The following is a 22,194-nucleotide window of genomic DNA, read 5'->3' as shown; positions in this document are numbered from 1 at the left end:
CAACTCATTGCTGATGGCCGCCCTCCCTGAGTCTGGTTCCGCCAGAGGTTCCTTCATGTTACAAGGGAGTTTTTCCTTCCCACTGTCGCCAAAGCAGTCCTCATAAGAGGTCATATGACTGTTGAGGGTTGTTTTTCTTTGTATTATTGTGGGGTCTTTACCTTATAGTACAAAGTGCCTTTAGACCACTGATGTTGTGATTTGCCATTAAATAAACTGAATTGAATTCAAATGAAGTGAAATGTATTGAATTGAATTGGTCATGTCAGAGATATCTAGACGGACTAGATAGTGATGTCCATGGTTTCCAGTTTTCAAAATTGTGAAAACTGTACAAATTCCTGCGTTTATGTAGCTGAGGCTTTCTGTGTTTAATGTTAGTAACTACTGTTAATCACCGCAATCAGATAATAATGTAGACAGATGGAGAAATCAGACACACAAGTCCTGAGCCCATTTAAGAGGCTGACGGTCACGAAGGCCAGACAGAAAGCCGATATCTTTGTTTTCCATGACTTAATACTGTTTGTTGTCTTTAACCCAGACATAGTAAGAGTGAGAAGGCTGAAGAGGAGGGAGAAGAAGAAATGAGAGACCACATAAATAGTCAAATTTCCCCCACAGGTGTCTGTGTAACTAAATAATGCATTTTTCATGCATTATGGCTTTTAAAGGCACCAGTAACAATCTTCCAACTCATTTTGTCAATTATTATAGTATATATGTATTATATTTATGTATATTTAGATGCAGAAAATGGAAAGCAATGTAGCAGAACATTGTGCAATAAAATACATATTATACCTACTGTATTTCCTTGGCTTTAGAAAAATTTGTTTTAATTTAAAAGCAAACCAAAAAAATGATTAAATTAGCACATCTACAGCACAGACATATTAGACAGACAGGGCTTTAAATCTCTACTTCAGAACTACTTTTAAATATTAAAGCATGATAAAGTTCTCTATATCTATATAGCTCAAAACTGCAATAATTACCACAATGCAATAAATATATGTTGTTTTTAAAAGAGCATTCTATGTGTCAAAATAACCTATTAGAAAGAATATTTTGCAGGGTAGAAAAAAGTAAAAAGACATGTAAATTGTTTTGTTCTACAACAATATTTAGTTATGAGTGACTTAAATACAGAATGTTACAAATCACTTTTTTAAATATGACAAAATTTAAATATGTACAAATAACATTATTTGGAGCATGTGAAGTTAAATTAGTAGAACACCCAGAACTGTACCCAAATGTTAACTTCAGTCACGACTGGATTCAACCATGCATGAGAGAAATCTTCAAAAAGCAGCGCTGCAGTAGAGGCAAGTATTAACTGGTAAATATAATAACAGTTGGGAGTGTTTCAGTTATCATTTGATTTAACAGGGTCTGGTATGTAACCTCTACTGAAACAGCACTAGAGCTTTTTTTCATATAAAATACAGTTTTATCATCAGTCTAATTAAAAAAAACAAAACCCTTTCTTCAAAGTAAAGTATGACTATAAGGCCCTAGGGACCGTTCAGTCGCATCCCAAGTATTTCCCTCAGCCCCTCAAGTATCTCGTCTCTCAGGGATGCCAAAGTTTGAAGTTGGCTGAAGCTTTTTTTATTTTTTCAAAAAGCACAGAGTCTACTCTGTTATTATCTTATTCCACTTTCCATTTCACGCAAGTGTGAGCGGTGCCTCTACTGCAGGTTGGTGGCTGGATTTCTTGCTCGAACACGTCGCAAGGATGAATGCTGGCTCAGTCTGATTGGTCCATGTTCACTGTTGTACTTTTAGCTAGTCTCTGGGTTTAATCGGTTGTTTCCAGCTGGGATCATGTTCTAAACAATGTTAAGAAGACAACAGTCCCAGAGAGTCAGATGCCTCTCCACATTGGGCTCCTTTTGACTGCTTTTCACTCTGTGTGGCCGGCTGCTTTGGTCTTTTTGATCAGGGAAGCGCTCTAATCCTCCTTTTGTTGATAGAGAAGCAACACTGCTTCTTGCAGTGGTACTTGCAGTCTGTTGTAAGTCATCACATGTAAATATGTAGGTCCACTTCCTGCCCTTTTGACTAGAGACATTCTCACCTTTCTGACCTTTTGTTTCCAGACTAAACAGCCCAATAAATGGGAGGTATGCAGTCCTGCTCCTGCCTTTGGTTTCTTAATTCCACTCAGACCTCAGGTGGTTGGGGATACATTGACACACTAGGCGGCTGTAGTAAAATCCATCCTGGCACATGCGTCTGGGGTTTCTGCATGGCAACCTGTAACAACTAGAGACAGGAAGGGACAGATCAAGAGAAACAGAGGGGATCAAGAGGTAGTGTAAAAAATAATAGAAAAGGAAAATAAGATAAAGAAAAGAAATGAAAGCAGGAAAAGAAGACAAAGGGGGAAATGAAATGAGAACATCCAGAAAAAGATTTTTGAGAAGGGTGAGGTTGAGAGTGGGAAGATAGGAACAGAAGAGAAATACAAAGGAGATTATTTTTGTCTTGGCATGCTTACTATTGATTATTCAGATCATCATATCCCTTTTGGGCAAACCTTCATCCAAGTTTTGTTTGCATCAAAGGACTCTGTGTGTGAGGAAAAAAAGAGGGAGTACTTTTCCGGGGGGAAGGGGGGGGGGGGGGGATTGAAAACTCTCACTTCAAAATCACAGTAGGTGTACGGTCCTTTGTGAGCCACCTCCTGCGACCAGATGTTAAATCAGACTTAACCTTTTAAAGCCCAAACTATGAAGAAATTACCAGAAAATTATTTTTTTCTTTTTGGTAAATGGAGGGTCTGTTGGACCTTATAGCAAATGTTTTAAATAAAATATTTATGTATGTATGTTTAAGTTTTAATTTCTGTTATATTTACATCTGACATGTTTTTCCTGCAAGTTATTGCTTAAGATGTGCCACATACTAGGATGAAAAATGATGTAAAGTCTCAAAATCCCATATGTGAAATAGGATAAACTAGGCATTAAAGGTTAAGTAAAAAAGTAAGTAAGAAAGTGAGAAAGTGAGCAAGAAAAGAAAAACTACAAAAAAAAAGTGGAATTAGTTTGCTATTTGTGAACTATGCCTGTAAAGTCCGTTCTAAATGACTACTTATCCTTTGTCAAACATAAAAAATGCAAATGTCAGCAAAATAAATTCCAAAACTTAAATGCAGCTTAAGGATTGGTTAATTTAACTTCTAGTTTTTATTTGCGCATCTGAATTAATTTGACTTGTGTGCAAACACTTTAGAGATTCTGCAGGAGACATTTACTGTGTACTTAACTAGGAAGAGACAATTTTTTAAATTTAATTTTAAGTTCCTAGGCAACTCCTAAATGAGGTATTCAGGGCATGGCCCCCTGAGAGGAGGCCCTGGGGCAGAACCAGGATACACTGGGGAGATTACATCTCTTGGCTGACTTGGGAATGCCTTGGTGTCCTCCCCGGAAAAGCTGGAGGCTGAGGGAGGTCATGGGTGTCTCTGCTTATGCTGCCCCCATGTTCCGGACCCAGATAAACAGGATGGATGAATAGATATTTTATGCTTTCATATCATTTTAGATTAAAAAAATGAGTAATAATGACTGAATAGACAAAAGGTGGCTAAAATGGAGGCTACAATTTTCCACAAAGAGTGAATTTATTTCAGCCCCCCTAAGCTCAGAAAATGTAGAAAACTGGCATTAAAGGTCACTTGCACGTAAATCCGTGAACTTTACCACATGGAAGGCCACTAATGTAAAAGCCGAGGTCTGCGGTTGTGTTTTCTTTGTGCCTGTCACTCCATCTGTCTCTGAGCTGGTCTCTGTCTGCTCTGATGGTTGCTCTGCTCACTGTCATCAAGTTCACCCAGTCTCCTTCTCTGTCTCTCTGCAGGCCTCTCGGGTCAGGGGAAGGTTGATCCCTTGCATGCTAACTGTGGGAACCGAGGCATGCACGCAAAACACACGCAAATATTTAGAATGCCTCAAGTCCATAAAAGGTCACATGGAAACATGTGAGCAAAAGAAAATGGAGGGAGATGCTTGTGTGGAATGTTTGACGTCTCCATCGAGAGTTGTTTCTCTTAATGCTCTCACTCTTTCCATGGGCGATGGCACCCCAGTGGGTCACCAGCCATTGGAAGCATCACGTGCAGGAGTAGCTCCCGCAGTGTAAGCCACTGTTTGAGGGAGCAAGTATGGAAGTGGCTGTGTACATATTGTACTCAGATTGCAGCACAACAGTGAAAATCTACACCGTGTGCAAACTCTTTCCAAAATAAAACTCCCATATCCGCAATTCTAAAACACTGAGCCAGTTTACCAGTCGTTAGTGCCAAGTTGTATGTTTTCAGTGATTGTTGTAATCACTCTCCAAGAGATCACCTCCTGCTGTGGTTTGAATAAATGATAAATGATTTCCATTGGCACAAACATATTGTCATGGTCTCCATTTCCTGGTTAAATTTGATTTCTGATCCCTGCTTGGATTTAGCTGATACTGTTCACTTTGTTACTGTCCCCTTTGTCCTCACTTCTTTGTCCTTCTCTGTTTTGTCTGTGTGTTGGCTTCTTTGTGTGTTTCAAGTATTTGTTTTCCCTCCTTTTATTATTGTCACCTGTGTTCAGCTGTTTTCACCTGTAACTAATCAACCCTGTGTGTGTGGTCTGTCTGATATCCTCGTGTTGGTTATGTACCAGCCATGTTATAGTTTTGCAACTTGGAAAAAAGTCCACAGGGTTAGGTTAGGGTTATGGGGTTAGGATTACGATTTGGTGTGCGGTGTTACAGCGTTTCCACGTTTAAAAACTACAACATAACTATATTGTGACTGGTCACTTTTGATGTTGATCCTGGACCAGCATCCAGGAACAACTTTGACACAACAATCAGATTGATTAAACCAGTTTACTGAACTTTGTGTATTTCTGTTTTTTTGGAGCAGGCATTAAAGGCTCAGATTGGTTTATTTAACCCACCTCATTGTTTTATGTTTGTGTCCTTTAAATCTCTTTCAGAGATTTGTGTTCTTAGCCACATGTGTCAGTCAGTGCATTTACATAATACAGAGGAAGTGTTTAGTTGGGGATTTTTCTTTTTACATTGGAACTAAGAAGAGGAATTACTAATTCCAGTGAATTGTTTGGATGACACATGCATAGCAACCAGACTTGGATACTGCTTTTAGTGTGCGTAAGTACACTTTATTGGTGGTTGCATGTTGGATTGTGATTTTAAACCAAGAGGAGGGTATTTTATGTCACATAGAGACAGTGACAGAACAGAAAGTAGTCTGATGCCAGTGGAGGTGTAAGACATCTGTGATTAGTGGTGGATTCAGGTTTTTTAAATACAACAATCAACTATTAACAGATATAATTAAAAACCTAATTAATGTCTTTAATTAAATTTGTCTGTGGTTAAATATTTTCTTTGATCAGATAAGGTTCTCTTGAGTTTAGTTGGCAGACGCCCACAGTGTGGATACCTGAGATGAACAAACCAAACAGTCACTTTGGCTCAAAGCCAGTAGCAGGAGTGGACTTCTGACTGCTTTTTACACCTACCTGCAGGTGTTTGGGTTGAACTTCTTGCCCTGCCGCATGCACGACTCATGACTCTCTCTGCACTGACACAGACAAGTATCTGGGTTCAGAGGCTGGTGTCCGGGACATTCTGCAGCGCACACACAGCCGCAGAGATCATCATCCCACCTCTGGCCAGCAGGGCATGACTTCCCCTCGCCCTGACCTTCGCACTGGCATTCACCTGAGAGAAGATCACCGAGAAAACCGAAGAGGGAGAGGGATTTTATGAATCAAAATGAAACTTTATCATATATTGTGTCACACATGCCTGACAGCACTGTCGGGCTAAGTATTTGATGGTCGTGTTTCTACTTGTAAGACATTTGCATGAAGCTATCTTCCCCAAACTTCCCTGTATCTGTGTATTTTTGTCTCTCGAGCTTGCTCATTTACTGTCAGAGTGATGGCTTCATGGCGCATTTATTGTAAACTGCTCACAGTGAATCCAAAGGCTTGAGGAAAACTTAATTCTCAAGAGCTGCACATTACCATTTTGCACAACGCAGCCAAAACATATTTAAATACAATAAATGAAACCCTTGCTCACAAGTGTTGTGGTCCAGTTTCCAGCCTGGATCACAGCTGGCTTCAGTGAGTCCATTTTGACAGATGCATTCACATGTGGACTCTTCCAGAACCCGATTGGGCCCACAGAGAGCCAGAAGGCCAGAGTCCAGCACTTCTGGAAAACATAAAAAAGTGAAAAATTGTATTCTGTCAGGGTTTTTTTTCTTTTTCAGATTTATGAAATATTGTGCAGAGTCATGATCCCCAGAGGATGAAACACTGTAACTGTGAGGTTGGCATTTTCCCAGGAAGAGAAACAGATTCCTTTAATGTTGTTTCAGGAAGGCCATCCGGTGTTTGGCACTGCCCACTGTGGCGATCCCTTACGAATAAGGGAGCAACTAAAACTAGCTCATCTATACAGACATTTGATGGATTGTCATGAAATATGGGTTAGGGTTAGATGTTCAAGTTCCCCAGAGGATGAAATCTAATGCCTTTGATGGCCTCCTGATTACATTCAGGTCAACATTTTAATCTGTCCAGTACAAAAGATTCCCTGCAGCTGTACCTTGAACTAAGATTTGACTTCATGATATGTCAGCTAAACATCAGCCTGTTAGCATGATAGTATTATGTTTGCAGCCTCCCAAAGTTTAGTGCTTTCATGGCTGTCAGTTTGGCAGGCAGCTACAGGAACTGTGGTTAAGTTGCAGAGAGACTGGCATTTTCTTTTCTTAGGACACATACCTGTGGTAAATCCAAAGAAGAGAATAGTTTTTGGTTTACACTTATACTAATGTTGCCTGTGGAAACAATAGTTCAAAGACGGACCTCTCAGTATAGATCAGATGAACAGCTATGAAAATGATAAACAATAATATATGTCAAGAGAGGTTACTTTAATGTAAAAAAGAGTGGTAGGAACTGTAGTTCACTACATGATTGTACAAGTAAAACGGCACAAAAACATTCCTGCTACAAATGAATAGGCAGTACCTCAGGGAAAGATTTGCCACCCAAACGCCATCATCATCACCATCATCATCATCATCATCTGGGTGTTGTTACTCAGTTTTTTTTTTTTGGTTCACATCCCAAAACGTGCTCAGTGGAAGTTTTTTGTACTATTGTGCATTCCACTTCAGAGCCGTGACCCAATTAAAAGGACATGTCTTGTTTAAAGGACATGCCTGAGTTTAAAAAAACAACACTATTTCTAACACGTTGGAGTGTCCGTGCTGTCCATTACGGAGCCCCACAGGGGACATGGGAGAAAAAAAATTGAGACGGACTTTTGCGAGATCTCGCAAAACTATCTCGGGATCTCGCAAAACTTTTGCGAGATCTCGCAAAAGAAACTCGGGATCTCGCAAAACTTTTGCGAGATCTCGCAAAACTAGCCGCATTCTTCGGACGCCGGCTCGAAGCCGACCGGGAGGTCGAGGCACGATGTGCCGGGAAAGCAGGGTTCCTCCCGGCTGTAGTAGGTCTAGACCTCCCGTTAGCTTCGAGCTAACGGGAAGAATGCGGCTAAAACTTTTGCGAGATCTCACAAAAGTTTTGCGAGATCCCGAGTTTGTTTTGCGAGATCCCGAGTTTGTTTTGCGAGATCTCACAAAAGTTTTGCGAGATCTCGCAAAAGTCCGTCTTAATTTTTTTTCCTCCCATGTCCCCTGCGGGGCTCCGTAGTCCGTACTGCAGAAAGGGTGGGTCAGACAAAAATATCAAACTCTGCAGTGAGATTTTGACCCATGAATTAATCTCTGTTTTTCATGTCATCAAAATGACGCTCAAACTTTGACATCCTCATTTAAAGGCTTTATTTGGAACATAAGTCAGCCTTGTTCACTGGATTTACCACTTTGGTTTCATTTGCCAAAAAGTTTACTCTTCTATGACTCTTTTTCCACCATTGTAGTTCTGGTACCAATGCAGATCCCATTCTGTGTTGGTGCCTTTTGAGTACCAGGGGCTCAAGAGGATTCAGAACCAATTATTATGTTGCGTCATTAGGAGAAGTTGGGGTAGTGGTCTCCTTGGCTCTGGTGCTAGTCTTTTTTCAGTGCAAAAGGGTGGAGCTAGTTCTAGATTGGCCATCTGCGCCACATCAGTGGAAAAACTGTAATTGTCAGTTTTGTCTATAGTGGGTGTCAACCACATGCTTGAGAACCACTGATGGACTAGACTGAATATGCATCAGCATGAGTAGAAAATGACTAATTTGACCAACATGACTCATGCATGCTTACCTGCCTCTCTCTCAGGGTAGTTTATCGTGTCTGCAGAGACGCACACACAGTTTGCTGGATCCCATAAGCCCGAGGCACAGGCACGTTCAGGAGGAGAGCACCTATCAAAACACAGACACGCACTCACGCTATATTATAAATGCATGGATACACAAAAGAGTGAGTCATGAATGGCTGTAAAGGCACCCACACGTCACTCTTCACCTATCACTCCAACTCACAGGCGATCTGTTGCTGCTCGTCTGATGATGGAGCGGAGTGGCCGCTTGGGGAGGCAATCGCATGAAGTGTGGTTGATGAAGGTTACCGTGACAGCAGTGTAATCCAACCTGGACTGGGATCGTTCCATCAGCTAGGAGTGGGAAGAAGAAAGTTAGACGTGCATGTGTGCATAAAAATCTGCATTGTGGAAGGAATTAGTGTTTGTTCTTTTCTTTCCTGTTCTTCTGCTGCAGTACTGCTGATGTTTAGATGCTGATGTAATTGTTGTAAGATTGTGCAACTGTGCGTGACTCAACTGTGTATATTGTCTTAACATCATGTCCATTTGCAGCCAAAGGCTGTCCCACTGGAGTAGGGTGTGTTGTGATACAGACAAGCTGGTTACATAAATGGGCAGATTGGTTTCTGTCCTCTTTCCTGATGCAGTTTGTGGCGCAAGAGCATAAAATCTGGAGCAGAGTGTTAAATAATTCAAGCGCTGAAGAGTGTACAAGATACGGTGGCCCTGAGAGGCCAAACGGCCTGCAACTTAAGAAAACACCAGCAATAAGAAAAACGCTGCAAAAGCACACAAAACACAAAATAGGAAAAATGACAACGGAAATAGGAAAAACTAAAACAGAAATAGGAAAAAAAAGCTGATTTCCAAAAGTACAAAGGAAGTGTTTCTGGGGAGACAATAACCCGACAGACCAGTTGTAGGAACCAAAATATGTTAAGTATTGTGCTGGGAGACACTTAAAAAAGTGGAGGATTTATCGGTTTTGTGAGGAAAGAAAAGATGAGAGGTAAGTGTGTTAACCTAACCATTAACCCAAAAATCTGTCATCAGTATTATATGAATCATGATAAAACACGCCTACCATGTTTTGGGTTCCTGGAACTGGTCCGTCAATGGTTATTGTCCCCCCAGAAACACTTCCCTTATATTTTTTCCTATTTCCCTTGTTGTTTTTCCCTATTTCTGTTTTGTTTTTTCCTATTTTTCTGTTGTCGTTTTTCCTATTTCCATTGTGTTTTGTGTGCTTTTGCAGCATTTTTCTTATTGCTGGTGTTTTCTTAAGTTGCAGTCTGTTTGGCCTCTCAGGGCAACCATAACAAGATGTTAGATACAAGGAGGTAAAATAGAGACTCCGGGTGCATGGCTTACCGTCTTGTTCACAAGAGCGTAACTTGTATTTGTGCAGTAAAAAGCTTCGTTGTTGCAGCATCCACTGCAACGATGCAGTGCCACACAATGAGGGAGGTAGAATTGACTGGTGGATTCTGGGTATTCTTTAGCGACTTCAATGCACACCTCTCTGGGCTGGCACGAGGTTCGTTGGATCTCCTCCAGGATGACTGAAAATACAGCCAACAATGCATGACAACAGGAACTGCACCCCTCTGTGAAGGCCACACCAGACATCTTTGAACCACACCTTCAGTTTAATTCTAAAATTACTTAAACACAATCTGAGATGCTTATAGCTTAAAGATCCACCTTTAGCAACATTCACTTCAAGCAACGGTATTCTGTATGGCTTTATTAGTCGGTTACATCATTATGGAGGAATTTGGACCCACGCTTCTTTACAGTGGTGCTACATTTCATTGAGGTTTGCGGGAATTCAGCTCTCTTAAGTTCCCAGCACAGCATTTCAGTGAAGCTGAGGTCTGGACTTTAACTGGGTCGTTACAACGCCTTGATTATTTTCTTTCTCTGTCATTCTGTTGTTGACTTGCTGCTATGCTTGGGGATCACTGCCCCTTACATCATCTGGTTTGGGCCAAGCTTTAGGTGTGGGACAATGGCTTCACATTTGACTCTAGAACACTTTACAGAGGAGTTGATGGTTGACTCAGTGACTGCAGGGTGCGAGGTCCTTTGGCTGCAAAACAAGCCTAAACCATCACACCTCCACCTCCGTTCTTGACAGTCAGTATGAGGTGTTTGTGCTGATATGCTGGGTTTTCTGTCTATCACTTTGGTCTTGTCTGTCCAAAGCACAGAAGTCTTCTGATTTGTTCAGATGCAACTTTGCAAACCTAAGCCATGCTGCCATGTTTTTTCAGAGAGAAGAGGCCTTCTCCTTAAAACAGTTTCAAACACATCATACATAATTGTACTGTATCTTTAATATTGAACATGCTAACTGAGACCTGTAGAGTCTGAGGTGTGTTTTTTTCACTCTAGGCATTGCATGGTCTGACCTTGAGGCATCAATTCTTTGGATGAGTGGAGGCTGTCTTGAATGTTTTCCACTGGTGAGTAATCTTTCTCACTGTAAATTGTTTGGAAATGGCTTTGCATCCCTTTCCAGACTGATGGGTAGCAACAATTGCCTCTCTAAAGATCATTGCTGATGTCTTTCTTCCCTGGCATTGTGTGAACACACACCTGAATGCGGCAGATAAGCAAACTTCCAAAATTTCAGCTTTTCTCTAGAGGTGGTCACACTTGCTGATGATCAGTTAATCATGTGCACTTGATTAGCAGTGCCTGGCTGCTACTTCCCCTTTTAATTCTTATGGAAGCGGTAAGGGTGTATTCAGGGTTTTACATACTGCTTCTGCATGTGGGTTGTTTTTTTTTTTTTGAGATAGTGAAATATTTCACGTGTTGTTGTTCACATATTTTTCCACATGAGTGTATAAACACCCACCTGAGGATTCAGAAACCACATTTGGGATAATTCTCGCCACAATTTGTTTCTGCAGAAGCACATTTTTGACATACAGCTGCTCAGTGAACACAACAGTAATTTCCATTGTATGCTGGTAATTATAGGTAGATTCTGTTTGTTTCCCCCTTTCTTCGTTTTTCTGTTTATTAGAGGTTTTAGGGAGAGGAAATGCTCATTCTCTGCAATACCAGCTACTTTTTCTGTCTCCAGTACAATGAAATCCATCTGTTAGTCCTTAAAAAACACAATTGTGTGGTTATGTCACTGCTACATTTTTTCCACTTTGCCAGTCTGTTCAAGTATTTCAGACTGCTGTGATTGAAAGGCTGACATTAGCAGCAATAACACTGTCTTGACTTCCACAAATCTAATGATTCTGAAGAAATAATAATAAACAGACTACCTCTGTGCAAGCCATCAGTGTTTACCTCGCCAAGTGTCATCAACTTTGTAAAGAGCCTCCTCCCTCATCGGAACCCACATGTCCTGATTGTTAGCGTTGAGTAAAGGGCTCATTGAAGATGTGGATAAAGATGATGAAGAGGGGGATGAAGAGCTGTGCCATGACCTCTTCTTTAGGCACTGCTGAATCACACTGTATTCAGGGTATAGGAACTGTAGAAGGTCATCCACACTTTTTATTGTCTCCAAACTGAGCTGGTCATTTGACTGCAACAGAGCATGGGGGGGAAAGAAGAATAGAGAAATTATACTTTTTACATATGTAGTCAGCACAAAGAGTAAAAAGAGTTATGTAGACAGAAAATGAACCTAAAAGATGATAAACAAACGTCACAAATCTTGCAGTTAAGAGGGTGTTTTGGTTGTGTAATAAAATAGAAATTATTTAAAAACACTCTTTTTATAGTTTGGCTTCAGAACGATTTAGTTGTGTATTTTTGGTGAAAAATGGTTTGATACAGTGGAATTTACAGCATGGAGTTTGCTGGTTTGTTCTGGGTAAACAGTGAATACCTCAGCTGCCAATGTGTTGTAACATGTTGTTTTTGGCTACTGTTAGTTAAGAGCATGCATGTCCTCTCTTCACCTGCACACACTGCTATTTTTTAATGACAAAAAAAAAAAGAAAAAAAATCCAAAGCAGGAAAACTTAATTTGAGAATACACATAGGGTATACATAAGTCTACAAATAAATACACAGTATATATAGCACTATGTAAAAGTCTTGAGTCACCTTCATTTCTTTGTATTTTGCTAGGAAATTGGGAAATAGGTGCAGCGATTTATTGAAATAACAACAGAGTTTGTGCAATTCTAACAAGCTTGAAAGTCAATATTTAGTATGACCACCTTTATTCTTCAACACAGTCTGAACTTAAGAGAGTTCAGAGTGTGTTGAATAATAAAGGCACACTCTTCTAATTTCTATAAGTAGTCTTCAGGAATAGTTCTCCTGGCTTCTTGAAAGACATCCAAAGCTCTTCTTTGGATGTTTCTGCCTTTTGTTCTGTTCTCTGTCAACATGATCCCACACTGCTTCAACAGTGTTGAGGTCCGGGCTCTGGGGAGGCCAATCCATAACTGATAGTGTTCCACTGTGTGTTTTATGTATCCAGGTATGGTTTTACTGCACTGGGAGTGGGTTTTTCATTGTCTTGCTGAAAAATTAAGGTATTGCATGGTGGATCTAAATCTGATGGCACTTTTTTTGCATACAAGATTCCATCACTTTTGATAGTCCCCAAAACAAGTGGTTGAAATGCAGCAAAACCATGACAGAGGCTCCACCGTGTTTTATAGATGGGCACTCACCGTCCTACCTCTCTCCTAACCTCCAACATATCAGTTATGATTTGAATGAAACCTTTAACATTTGGATTCATCACTCCACCACATGTGTTGCCCCCTGTTTTCACTCCAGTTCTTGTATAATGTGGCATACCTAAGCCTTTCCTCCCTGTTTCTCCACCTTAAGCCTTCTTGACAGCCACCCTTCCACTGAGATTATTTCTGATGAAGCTTCAGTGAACAGAAGATGGATCAACTGAAGGTCCAGATGCATCTCTTAGGTCCTGTGTCAGGTCTTTGATTGCTTTCCTTCATATTTCTTAAGGACATGACTTTCAGATATGGTTCATCTGCTGTAGATAGGTTTTAAGCCTGGCACTTCTTTTTTCCTCCACTTGTATAGTTTCCCCTAGTTGTTTCAAGACATTGCACATCGTGCTAAAGAGCCATTTTATGCCTGTCAAACTGTGTCATCTTTGGCATTTTTCATAGATTTGGCTACAAAAATGAGAACAAGTTTTGTGTTTTTGTGACAGCTGCTGGTAATAAAGTGCCTAAAGATACAATTTAAAAGTGGTTCTTTGCTAAGTTGTCTTTTATGTGCAGACAAAACACTGCTTAATCCCTTCAGTTAGGAGCCTTTTTATGCTTGAATGATTCATAGGTCAGTCTCAACTGGCTTAACAAACAAAAAACATTCATCTGAAAATTAGCAGGTACACAGACAATAAGTGAAAAAGCAGCCAATGTCCAAAGAAAAACTTTGAAAGAACTTCAGAAATCCTGGATAACTATAGCTCAATGGCACTTTAAAAAAACTACAAGAAAGTCTGGCTGCTTAGAAGGAAAATATAAAGAATTGAGGGGTGACTCAATGGTTTTGCGTAGTACTGTATGAATCATCCAGAGTTACTCTACTATAATCTAAAAACAAAAGACAGAGCTGGAAATGAGCATAACAGGTCAGCTTCCATTGAAGCCTCCTATGTAAGAGCTTTTGGAGTTTACTCTAGGACAACACTGGGCCTCCTTAAATAGACAAACGTAATGGAGATTATTCAATGTGGTGGATGAGATCCATACAGTAAATCAGTTTAAAGCAGATATCACTCTATAAACCCTTCCAGCTGTGAGTCATTCCCTTAATGATTTTCCCGCCATCATGATAAACGACTCTCTTCTGTTTTAATAGAGTAGATGAAAGATGAGAGATTAACGGACTAATAGACGCTGCTGTATTATCTGACTAAATGTCAGCAGGGAGTTGGTCTTTGAGTGTCACATTTGAAGTCTTCCTGGGAACATGGGTGGGTTGTTTAATTTCCCAGGCTGAGAGAGAGCAGACTGGCACAGCTGGCACTGCCTAAACAGAAACTGGATCTCTGCAGTGTTATCACTATTTCCATTTATCTCTTTCTGTCTGCCTCCCCCCTCCTTTTTCATTTCCCTCCATCCGTCTTAACAAATATCAACATACTTTACTGTCATTATTAACCTCCCCTTCATAGCAGTTTTTTATGTCCACCTGTTACTATAAATATGGAATTCTGAATTTAGTGTAAAAACAAAACTGCATAAAAATCTGTATACACGAAGCTCCAGCTTGATGATCCATGACAACTTCATGGTGCCACTACTGGAAATAAGAGATGCTGTTTTTAGACCATATCTGCTTTTGAGATACCTAAGTTAAAAGAACCAACACTGGTCTTGTTTCCACCTCAGTGAACCCAGAACCTTTAATCCCAGCAACTTTTTTAATGTTCTTTCAGACAGTTGTTTGTCTGTGTTTCTCCCCAGTCTCTAAAGGCCTGTAGACAGCTGTTTTTACACATGAGACTCCTTTGCACTCCGTCATCCCCTGAGCTGTGCCACACGTGTAACTTTTGTTTTGGATGGAAATAGCTGTCAGGTGATATAAATCTATCTGACAGCCATTTTGCACATTTATAAACTATAAAATAGAGCTGAGTGCATTTCTAAAAATATAGTTGATCAACTTCAGCAGAACAGAAAAGAACATACTTGCCCTGTTTGTACGGAATTAATTCAAGGATCTTTTGATTTCCTATTAATCTTTTGACCAACCTAGGTTGCTATTTAAAACCAGTAGAAAGAAAAGTTTGTGGTATATTTACTGTAGAATTGTTTAGCGCTGTACTTCTCATTACAGAGCAGATGACAGACTTTTCTCTCTCATTTTGCCCTTTTTCTCCTGCTCTTCCTCCTCTCTTGCATTGTTAGTTGATCACATAACATGAGGTAATCGCTAAGGGACCGTGAAGTCATAATTGACTGATCTTGCATCCATTGTGTCTAACATCAGGCATTGCTGGCATATAGACACACACATGTGCACACACCCATTCATTTCTCACTCTTATTATTATTGCTGTTGTTGTTAGTAGCTGTAGTAGTAGTAGTAGTAGTAGTAGTAGTAGTAGTATTACAACCACATTAAGTCTGAAGTTATTGTGACTTAAACAGAGTTTAAAAAAGATACATACACGTATGGAAAAAGTGCTCAGAAGAAAAACAAGTCCTCTATCTTAAGCGTGAAAAGCACTATGACTCATTGTTGTCATAGATGTTTTTGATAAGTCTGAAGTTTTTCACTTATGCACCGAGCAGCTTCCACTAAATGAGGTCTACTTTCCTAGAGCAGGAAACCAAACACCGAACCATTTCCTGGCTGGCTCGTAAACAGCCTTTGTTGTCAGGTAAACTTTCAAAACCATGCTGACTTTTGTTTTTTTCTTTCTTTAGTCATAACTTAATAACATCACAGAAACAAGCAGTTGCTTTACAAAACAAAACAAAAAAGTTGTGTAAAACAAATGCATTATATAAATGCATATCTTCTAATTTTGTGTAATGAAAAGCAAATGATAACCTCTATATTTAGAAATCTACTCCATGTTTCTGTGATCATACTATTTGTATGATTTATTAATAAGTTGCTTTCTAGAGGCTGCAAGGATTCTTCTTATAACTGGTTCTTAAAGTTTCTTATAATTTGTGTTTTAAGCTTTTGAAGGATTTAGGTGTCCCACAGGGATCAATACTTGGCCCCCAGCTGTTAATGTTATACATTAATAAGTTATATTACAATATAACTTATTAATTAAATATAATAGTTATATTGTTATACAATATAAATTATCTGATAATATCACACAATCTAAACATTTTACAAAGGAACATCAAATGTTCACTTCTATGCAGATGATACCATCTTGTGTGCAGCCAGCTCTATGGTGAGGAATCTTCATGTTTTAAGTTTTCACTGAAAGAAAAACTGTTTGCACTTGACTACTGTTAGTTTTGGAGTATGCATTTGCATTCAAGCACCTAAGAAGATGGTGTTTTCTTTAATCTTAAGTGCATTACACTTTTTTTTGTTTACATAGTATACAAAAATGATGCCACTTTCTTTAGGTTCTGATAAATCTACCAAATTTGATTCACATGATACAATCTGGTGGGAAACTAAATATATTCCATGACTCAGTAAAGTAAAGTAAAGTAAAGTGTGCGTGTTAGTCCCCATAGGGAAATAGTTCCTCTGCATTTAACCCATTCACCCAGTGAAGCAGTGGGCAGCCACCAATGCAGCACCCGGGGAGCAGCGTGTAGGGACGGCACCTTGCTCAGGGGTACCTCAGGGTAGCCGTTCAGTGGAGTCGAACCTCAGTAGCTTGTAGAAGAAACTTTGCCAGCAGTAACTGGAAGCAATTGTTTTCTCTATGACTATCAATCACATGCATTTTTGTGGAGGAATTCTCTTTATAGTGCCCCATATATTGAGGTTTGTGGACATTTGTTTTTACGCTACTTGCTTCATCTCCCACACAATTTTTTTTAGGTTGAGGCCTGGACTTTAACTGGACTAAAGCATTTTATTGTTTTTATTTTATTTTAATTTATTTTTAGCCATTTTATTATAGTCACTGCTCTATTTGGGCTCATTGTCCTCTTACATCAATGGTTCCCAAACTTTTTTTGCTTGGCCCCCCTTTGTTTAGTAAACAATTAAGCAAATACGAGTAATCTGCAATAAATTACAGGTAGTAAGGAAATACACTACTAACTCTTTTACGCTACGTCCACACCTACACGGGTGTTTTGGAAAACGCAGCTGTTTCGTCCACACGTAAACGGCGTTCCAAATCACCGAAAACTGAGATTTTTTAAAACTCCCTTTTTGCGTTTACGTGTGGACGAGCAATACAGAGTTTGTCACACAACATCACGCTGTGCCACGTTATTGTTTACATGAGATGAATTGCAGAATGGCAGATAGTCAGAAACAAAATACTGTTAATCTATCTTCAGGTTTTACACATGAAGTTACTGTCCCTCTATTTAGAAAGGCAGAGGCATCACGGTGTAATTATTTTACATGCAGTTGTTTTTTTCCTGTGTAATAATATTCAACATTACTATCAATACATTTTTCAAAAAATGCCTCTCTGTGCAAAATGGGTTTAAAAACATAAACAGCTGTAGGATACTGTTTGTCCGTGATTTAGACAGGGGGAACAAATTGTGGCAGGATCAGCCTCATATTATCTGTATCCCACTGTAACTTTACTGTATAAAGAGCTAACATCTCCAAAATGTCAGGAGTAATTAATCATTACAACAAGTGTTTGTGAGTTAGGGTAAAAGGGAAAACCAATCATGCAGCAGAGACCTACCTTGGCACTTGTGCAGGTGAACCCAAAGGGAAAAATATGCTTCACCATATTTTCTAGTCTTTGGCTTAGAATGAAGTTGGTTTGGAAACATATTCAGCTATGCTTTATCTCCTGCTTTGCGTTTGTGTGGTGCTAGCAGTGTCCGAGCATTGTCCCCCCCCTTGGCATACCACACCCCCCCCCCCCCACCCCCCCCTGCAATGGCTCTGCGCCCCCCTTAGGGGGCGGGCCCCACACTTTGGGAAGGTCTGTCTTACATGATTCAGTTTGTTTGACCACTAAAACCAAGCTTTGGCTGTTGGACAGATTCACATTCAACTGCAGAATACTTTGGTATACAGAGGAATACATGGTTGACTAAATGACTGGAAGGTATCCAGGTCCTGTGTCTGCAAAATAAGCACAAATCATAACTCTTCCGCCACCATGCTCAAGTTGAATTTCCTGTGACGTCCCAGGATTGTGACATAGTGACAAACATAACATAATTATTATTAATGGGATGACTGTGGCTCAAGAGGTAGAGTGGGTTTTCATCTCAGAAGGTCAGTGGCTTAATCTCCGGTGGTTCAGGTGTGCATCCTTGCGTGTCAAAGTATCTTTGGGCAAGATATTGAACCCCAAGTGGCCCCACTATATCCTTTTTAGTGTGAATGTTGGGTTTAAAGCACTTATGCACTTTATTTTTCATTTGACTGTATGTATTTTATGCTATTGAAGTATGCCAGTGTACCACAAGAATGAACACTGTGTTTTTCCCCTAAAACATAATTGTATTTATTTTCCAGTTGAACATTTTAATGGCCATTGTTATGCTCATGATGCCATTATTGAAAGCTTATTCCAAACTCCATTTAGACAAAATGTTTGGTTTTCACTGCATTACTTATCTGTAATGTTCCTACTCTGCACAATAACAAAATTCAGGCTAAAGCAAGGCATCACTGAGCTCCTTGCATTTTGTTAAATAGCTTATAGTGTGAAAACACATCATGAAGGAGCAAAACAATTGCTGGAAGATTTAATATTCACAATTTGATGACATATATGAGACAGCTACAACAATAGCTAGTTGAAGTTCTGCAAAAGTTACATGTCCCAAAAAGTCACTGTTGGTTGGAAGGCATCAGGTTAGCTGTGTGTTTTTTTTTATTTTTATTTTTTTATTAAGGACATGCTATCAAGCTTAATCAAGTTTAAAATGAACAACTGGAAGTTGTTAGGTTTATATACCCCATGTGGATTTTATTGATTTTATGATGACTCCATTGTGTAAACCACTGTGATTGTTGGAAATGTTGCTTGTGTAAAAAAGATTACATCTGTGAGATTGCCTAAGTAAATACAGCTTAAATAACGCAATCCTTACAAAACGTATTCTCACATATAATGTTTCAGTGCTGACGGTGCAGAGGACAATCTCAACAGTTGGGCAATCTGCTGTCTGTGTCTACGTATCAAGCACATAGGTTAATGGTTCTTTAATACTATTTCTATAACATCTGTGTGCCATCCATGGAAGCATCTACAATTCTTTGTTCATTCAGCTTTTTCTCAAAAATGTTCATCTGTATGGAATCGATTGTAAGAAAAACTAACATAATTATCATGTTGTGAGGTGTGAAGTGTAAATACTTACCTGTGTGCCCATGTCTCCAGATTGGTAATAGTCTGTATAGTCTTGTCCTGAGCACAAATTGCTGATATTAAGCATCCATAGGAGCACAGCTGGTATCCACATAGTGAGGATATAGAGAGAAGGGGGGGAAGGAGAGGAGATGTCAGGACAGAGGAAGAGGAAGTTGGCGGATTTAAAGCTTGATGTAAAGAGAAAGCCAGGAAGGAGGAGAGGAAGGTGGAGGATAAGGAAAGAGGTTTCCGCAGATTTTATAGGTATCTCTCAGCTCCTCTCTTCATTCTATCCTGGGACGAAGTTGCTCTTCTGGCACAGGTTGGTTAAATTTGGGAAATCAGCTGAATAAATCATGATGAGGAAATCTACTCCTCTTCCTCGTGTCAAACCACAGCTCGTTCTCGTGCACGCTCTCTCTCTCTAGCCTCTCCTGTCGTCTCGCTGCTCTTCCATTCTTGCCGTTGGCCGTGATGTCAGGTGTCTGTTAGTCGCTGTTTGTCTCAGTTTTGTCTTCACTTTGTCTCCTCTTTATATCTTTCTTGGCCTTGGCCTGGACCTACTCCTCGGTCTCTGGCCCTTTTTTGTTTGCTGACTCTCGCATTTATCTCCCTTTTTCCTCTCTCCAGCCTTGGTCGTCCTTGTCAGTCTCCTTTCCTCGCCCTTCACACTTGTGTACCTCCTCGCCTTTTTTATCTGTATTTTTTTCCTCGTCTTTGCACAACAGCTGTGCTCTTCCCTCCCTCCTCTCTCTCTCTCTCTCTCTCTCCCTCAGATTATTTCTGACTCTTTATCTGTCTCCTCTTTCTTCCCCAGAAAGCTTCAGGGCACAGCTCTGTCTGTCTGTCTCTCTGGATTTCCCCCCTCCTGCTTTCTGAATCAGTCCCAACTTTTCTGTCAGGGTGTGTGATCCTTAGAAAAGCATCAAAGGGAGTTGAAACAATAGAAAGTGGCTTATTTAAAATCCTGCCCTGAAAAAAAAAATAGAAGAGAAAAAAAAAGAAAGGAAAGAGTCAGTCGTTTTAAGTTCCAGTCCAAACAGAGTGAACATGCGTCCTGTTCACAGGCGTCCTGCTGGAGTGAATGAGACAAACAAGAATGGCTTGTATTTAATGGGCGGGGTAAAGGATTTGAGAGACATGGTTTGTACAGCTGATTATACTGACCCCCGCCACCCAGCCCAGAAATTGCAGGCTATGCAGCGCCTGGGCACTGGCACATTTTCCCTTAGCAGATGCCATCATCTTCTTTATTTTAAGATTTAAATTCACTGGACAGACTGTTTCCCCCCCGCTGCTGTGGGTTCTATAATTTGATTCTCTCAGACACATAACACGCTGAACTGTCACTTTTTAAAATCAGATTATCCTCCCACATTCCCCATCACTCTTCTGTTTCTCACACAGTTGTTATCGTGACATCTTTTGTCATTCTGTCTCTGTAATTCCTGGTAACGGGAGCAGCTGCTGGTGGGGAAGAAAAAAATGCGCATGTTCGCTCACCTGGGAGTGATGAATGTGAGTTTCCTAACTGCAGCTCTAAGTGCCTTTTTATGAGCTCCTAATACCTTTGCTGCCTCTCTCTCTCTGGTTTATCTCAGCTGCCCCCAGTTCCTGTCGATTTCTCTTCACCCCCATGAGCACTATTTCTTTGTCAGGACTAGTCTGTGTGTGTGAGAGGCACATATGAAGCTCTCACACCTGCAGCTCACAGCCTTTTCTGACATTTTTTACCCCTCTCAGGTTCCATCTTTGCCTTTTCTTCACTCTGGCTTTCACTTTTTTTCCTGACCACCTCTGGTTTTGTCCCTTACAGGTCCTAAAAAAAGACAAACTTTACATACCTCCTTAACTATACTGCCCCAAGGCTGTGGGCATGTGTGTCACGGAGCAGCAGGAGGAGGAGGAGGAGGAGAAGAAGGAGAGAGGAACAGCAGAAGGAGCTTTTATCTTTTTCTATATTCTGAAATCTTTTTTTCCACTTTCCCCCTTTACCGACAACTATAAAGTAAATTATGGGGATGTCAGGCAGACAGACGGTATATAGAAGTGGAGAAAAGGCAGGAGGAGGAGGCAAAGAGAGGTGTGTCTGGGAAACGCTCGAATGAGAAAACATCCGATTTTTGGGCCAGTCACTGCCAGCCTTTTGAAGGATTAGATGCGCACGCATGCATGCACGCACATGCTGGCAAGTGCCTGCATGCAGTTTGCTTTATGTGTCGGAATCTGCTCAACCAAACTCCACATTCCAGTCATTGCTTTCCCCTCTTCATCATGTGAGCACAGAATTACTAAATAGAGATCAATATGTGAAGAAGGGCTCTATCAGCATGATTCTGTGGCACCACCCAAGAAATCTTTTATAAAGAGAGCGATAACCTGCTATATAAAATTCACCAAGATGCTTACAATGGTGTCGTCTGTTTTCTTTGGGCTGTGAAGGGAATTTGACCTCACTGAATCATTGTTAATTGATCAGAAGGTCTCCGGTGGCTGACAACAAAACCAAAGATCCCATAAACCTACGCAAAAGTGACGTCAGACATGAATGACATGACATTTGAAGGAAAAATTAATTTGCATAATTTGATGGTGGTGGTGTGCATGGTGTTCTTTCAGAAATATCAGGTGACACAAGCTACTAACCAGTTTAAAACAGTTAGACGGGTATGTGCTGTGGATGAAGCATAAACAAGGCTACACAGTAAGGCTAACAGTAATTTAACAGGCTTTATTCACCGAGCTGTCAAAATGACACCTCAAGCAAATCTTGTTATGAATACAGCCCAGATAGTGGACATATTTGGCCCAATCTGGGCTACTTTTGGTACCTTCGCCTCATCAGAGAGCAATATGGCCGTAGCCAGACTGTCTTGAGTCAATTCCCCTTAGTCATGGCCA

At 40.3% G+C, this 22,194-nt stretch overlaps 1 protein-coding gene across 1 annotated transcript; it reads right to left on the bottom strand.

Moving 5' to 3' along the window:
* Positions 1 to 1,105: 1,105 nt before the first annotated feature.
* On the bottom strand, positions 1,106 to 20,435 carry LOC146547598 (vascular endothelial growth factor C-like). The gene is made up of 8 exons (XM_085265464.1): positions 19,304 to 20,435; positions 11,643 to 11,883; positions 9,699 to 9,889; positions 8,548 to 8,678; positions 8,327 to 8,427; positions 6,115 to 6,249; positions 5,547 to 5,748; positions 1,106 to 2,274 (listed from the first exon to the last, which is right to left on the bottom strand). Exons 1-8 carry the CDS (start codon positions 19,403 to 19,405, stop codon positions 2,163 to 2,165), a joined length of 1,215 nt encoding a protein of 404 aa, XP_085121590.1. The 5' UTR covers positions 19,406 to 20,435; the 3' UTR covers positions 1,106 to 2,162.
* Between the last annotated feature and the right edge of the window lie 1,759 nt (positions 20,436 to 22,194).

Source organism: Mchenga conophoros, linkage group LG23 (genome assembly GCF_057382185.1).
Source record: "Mchenga conophoros isolate Kocher_MC1m ecotype Shallow Benthic linkage group LG23, M_conophoros_male_GT1.1, whole genome shotgun sequence".
NCBI classification, from domain to species: Eukaryota; Metazoa; Chordata; class Actinopteri; order Cichliformes; family Cichlidae; genus Mchenga; species Mchenga conophoros.
This window is presented reverse-complemented; position numbering and strand designations above follow the sequence as displayed.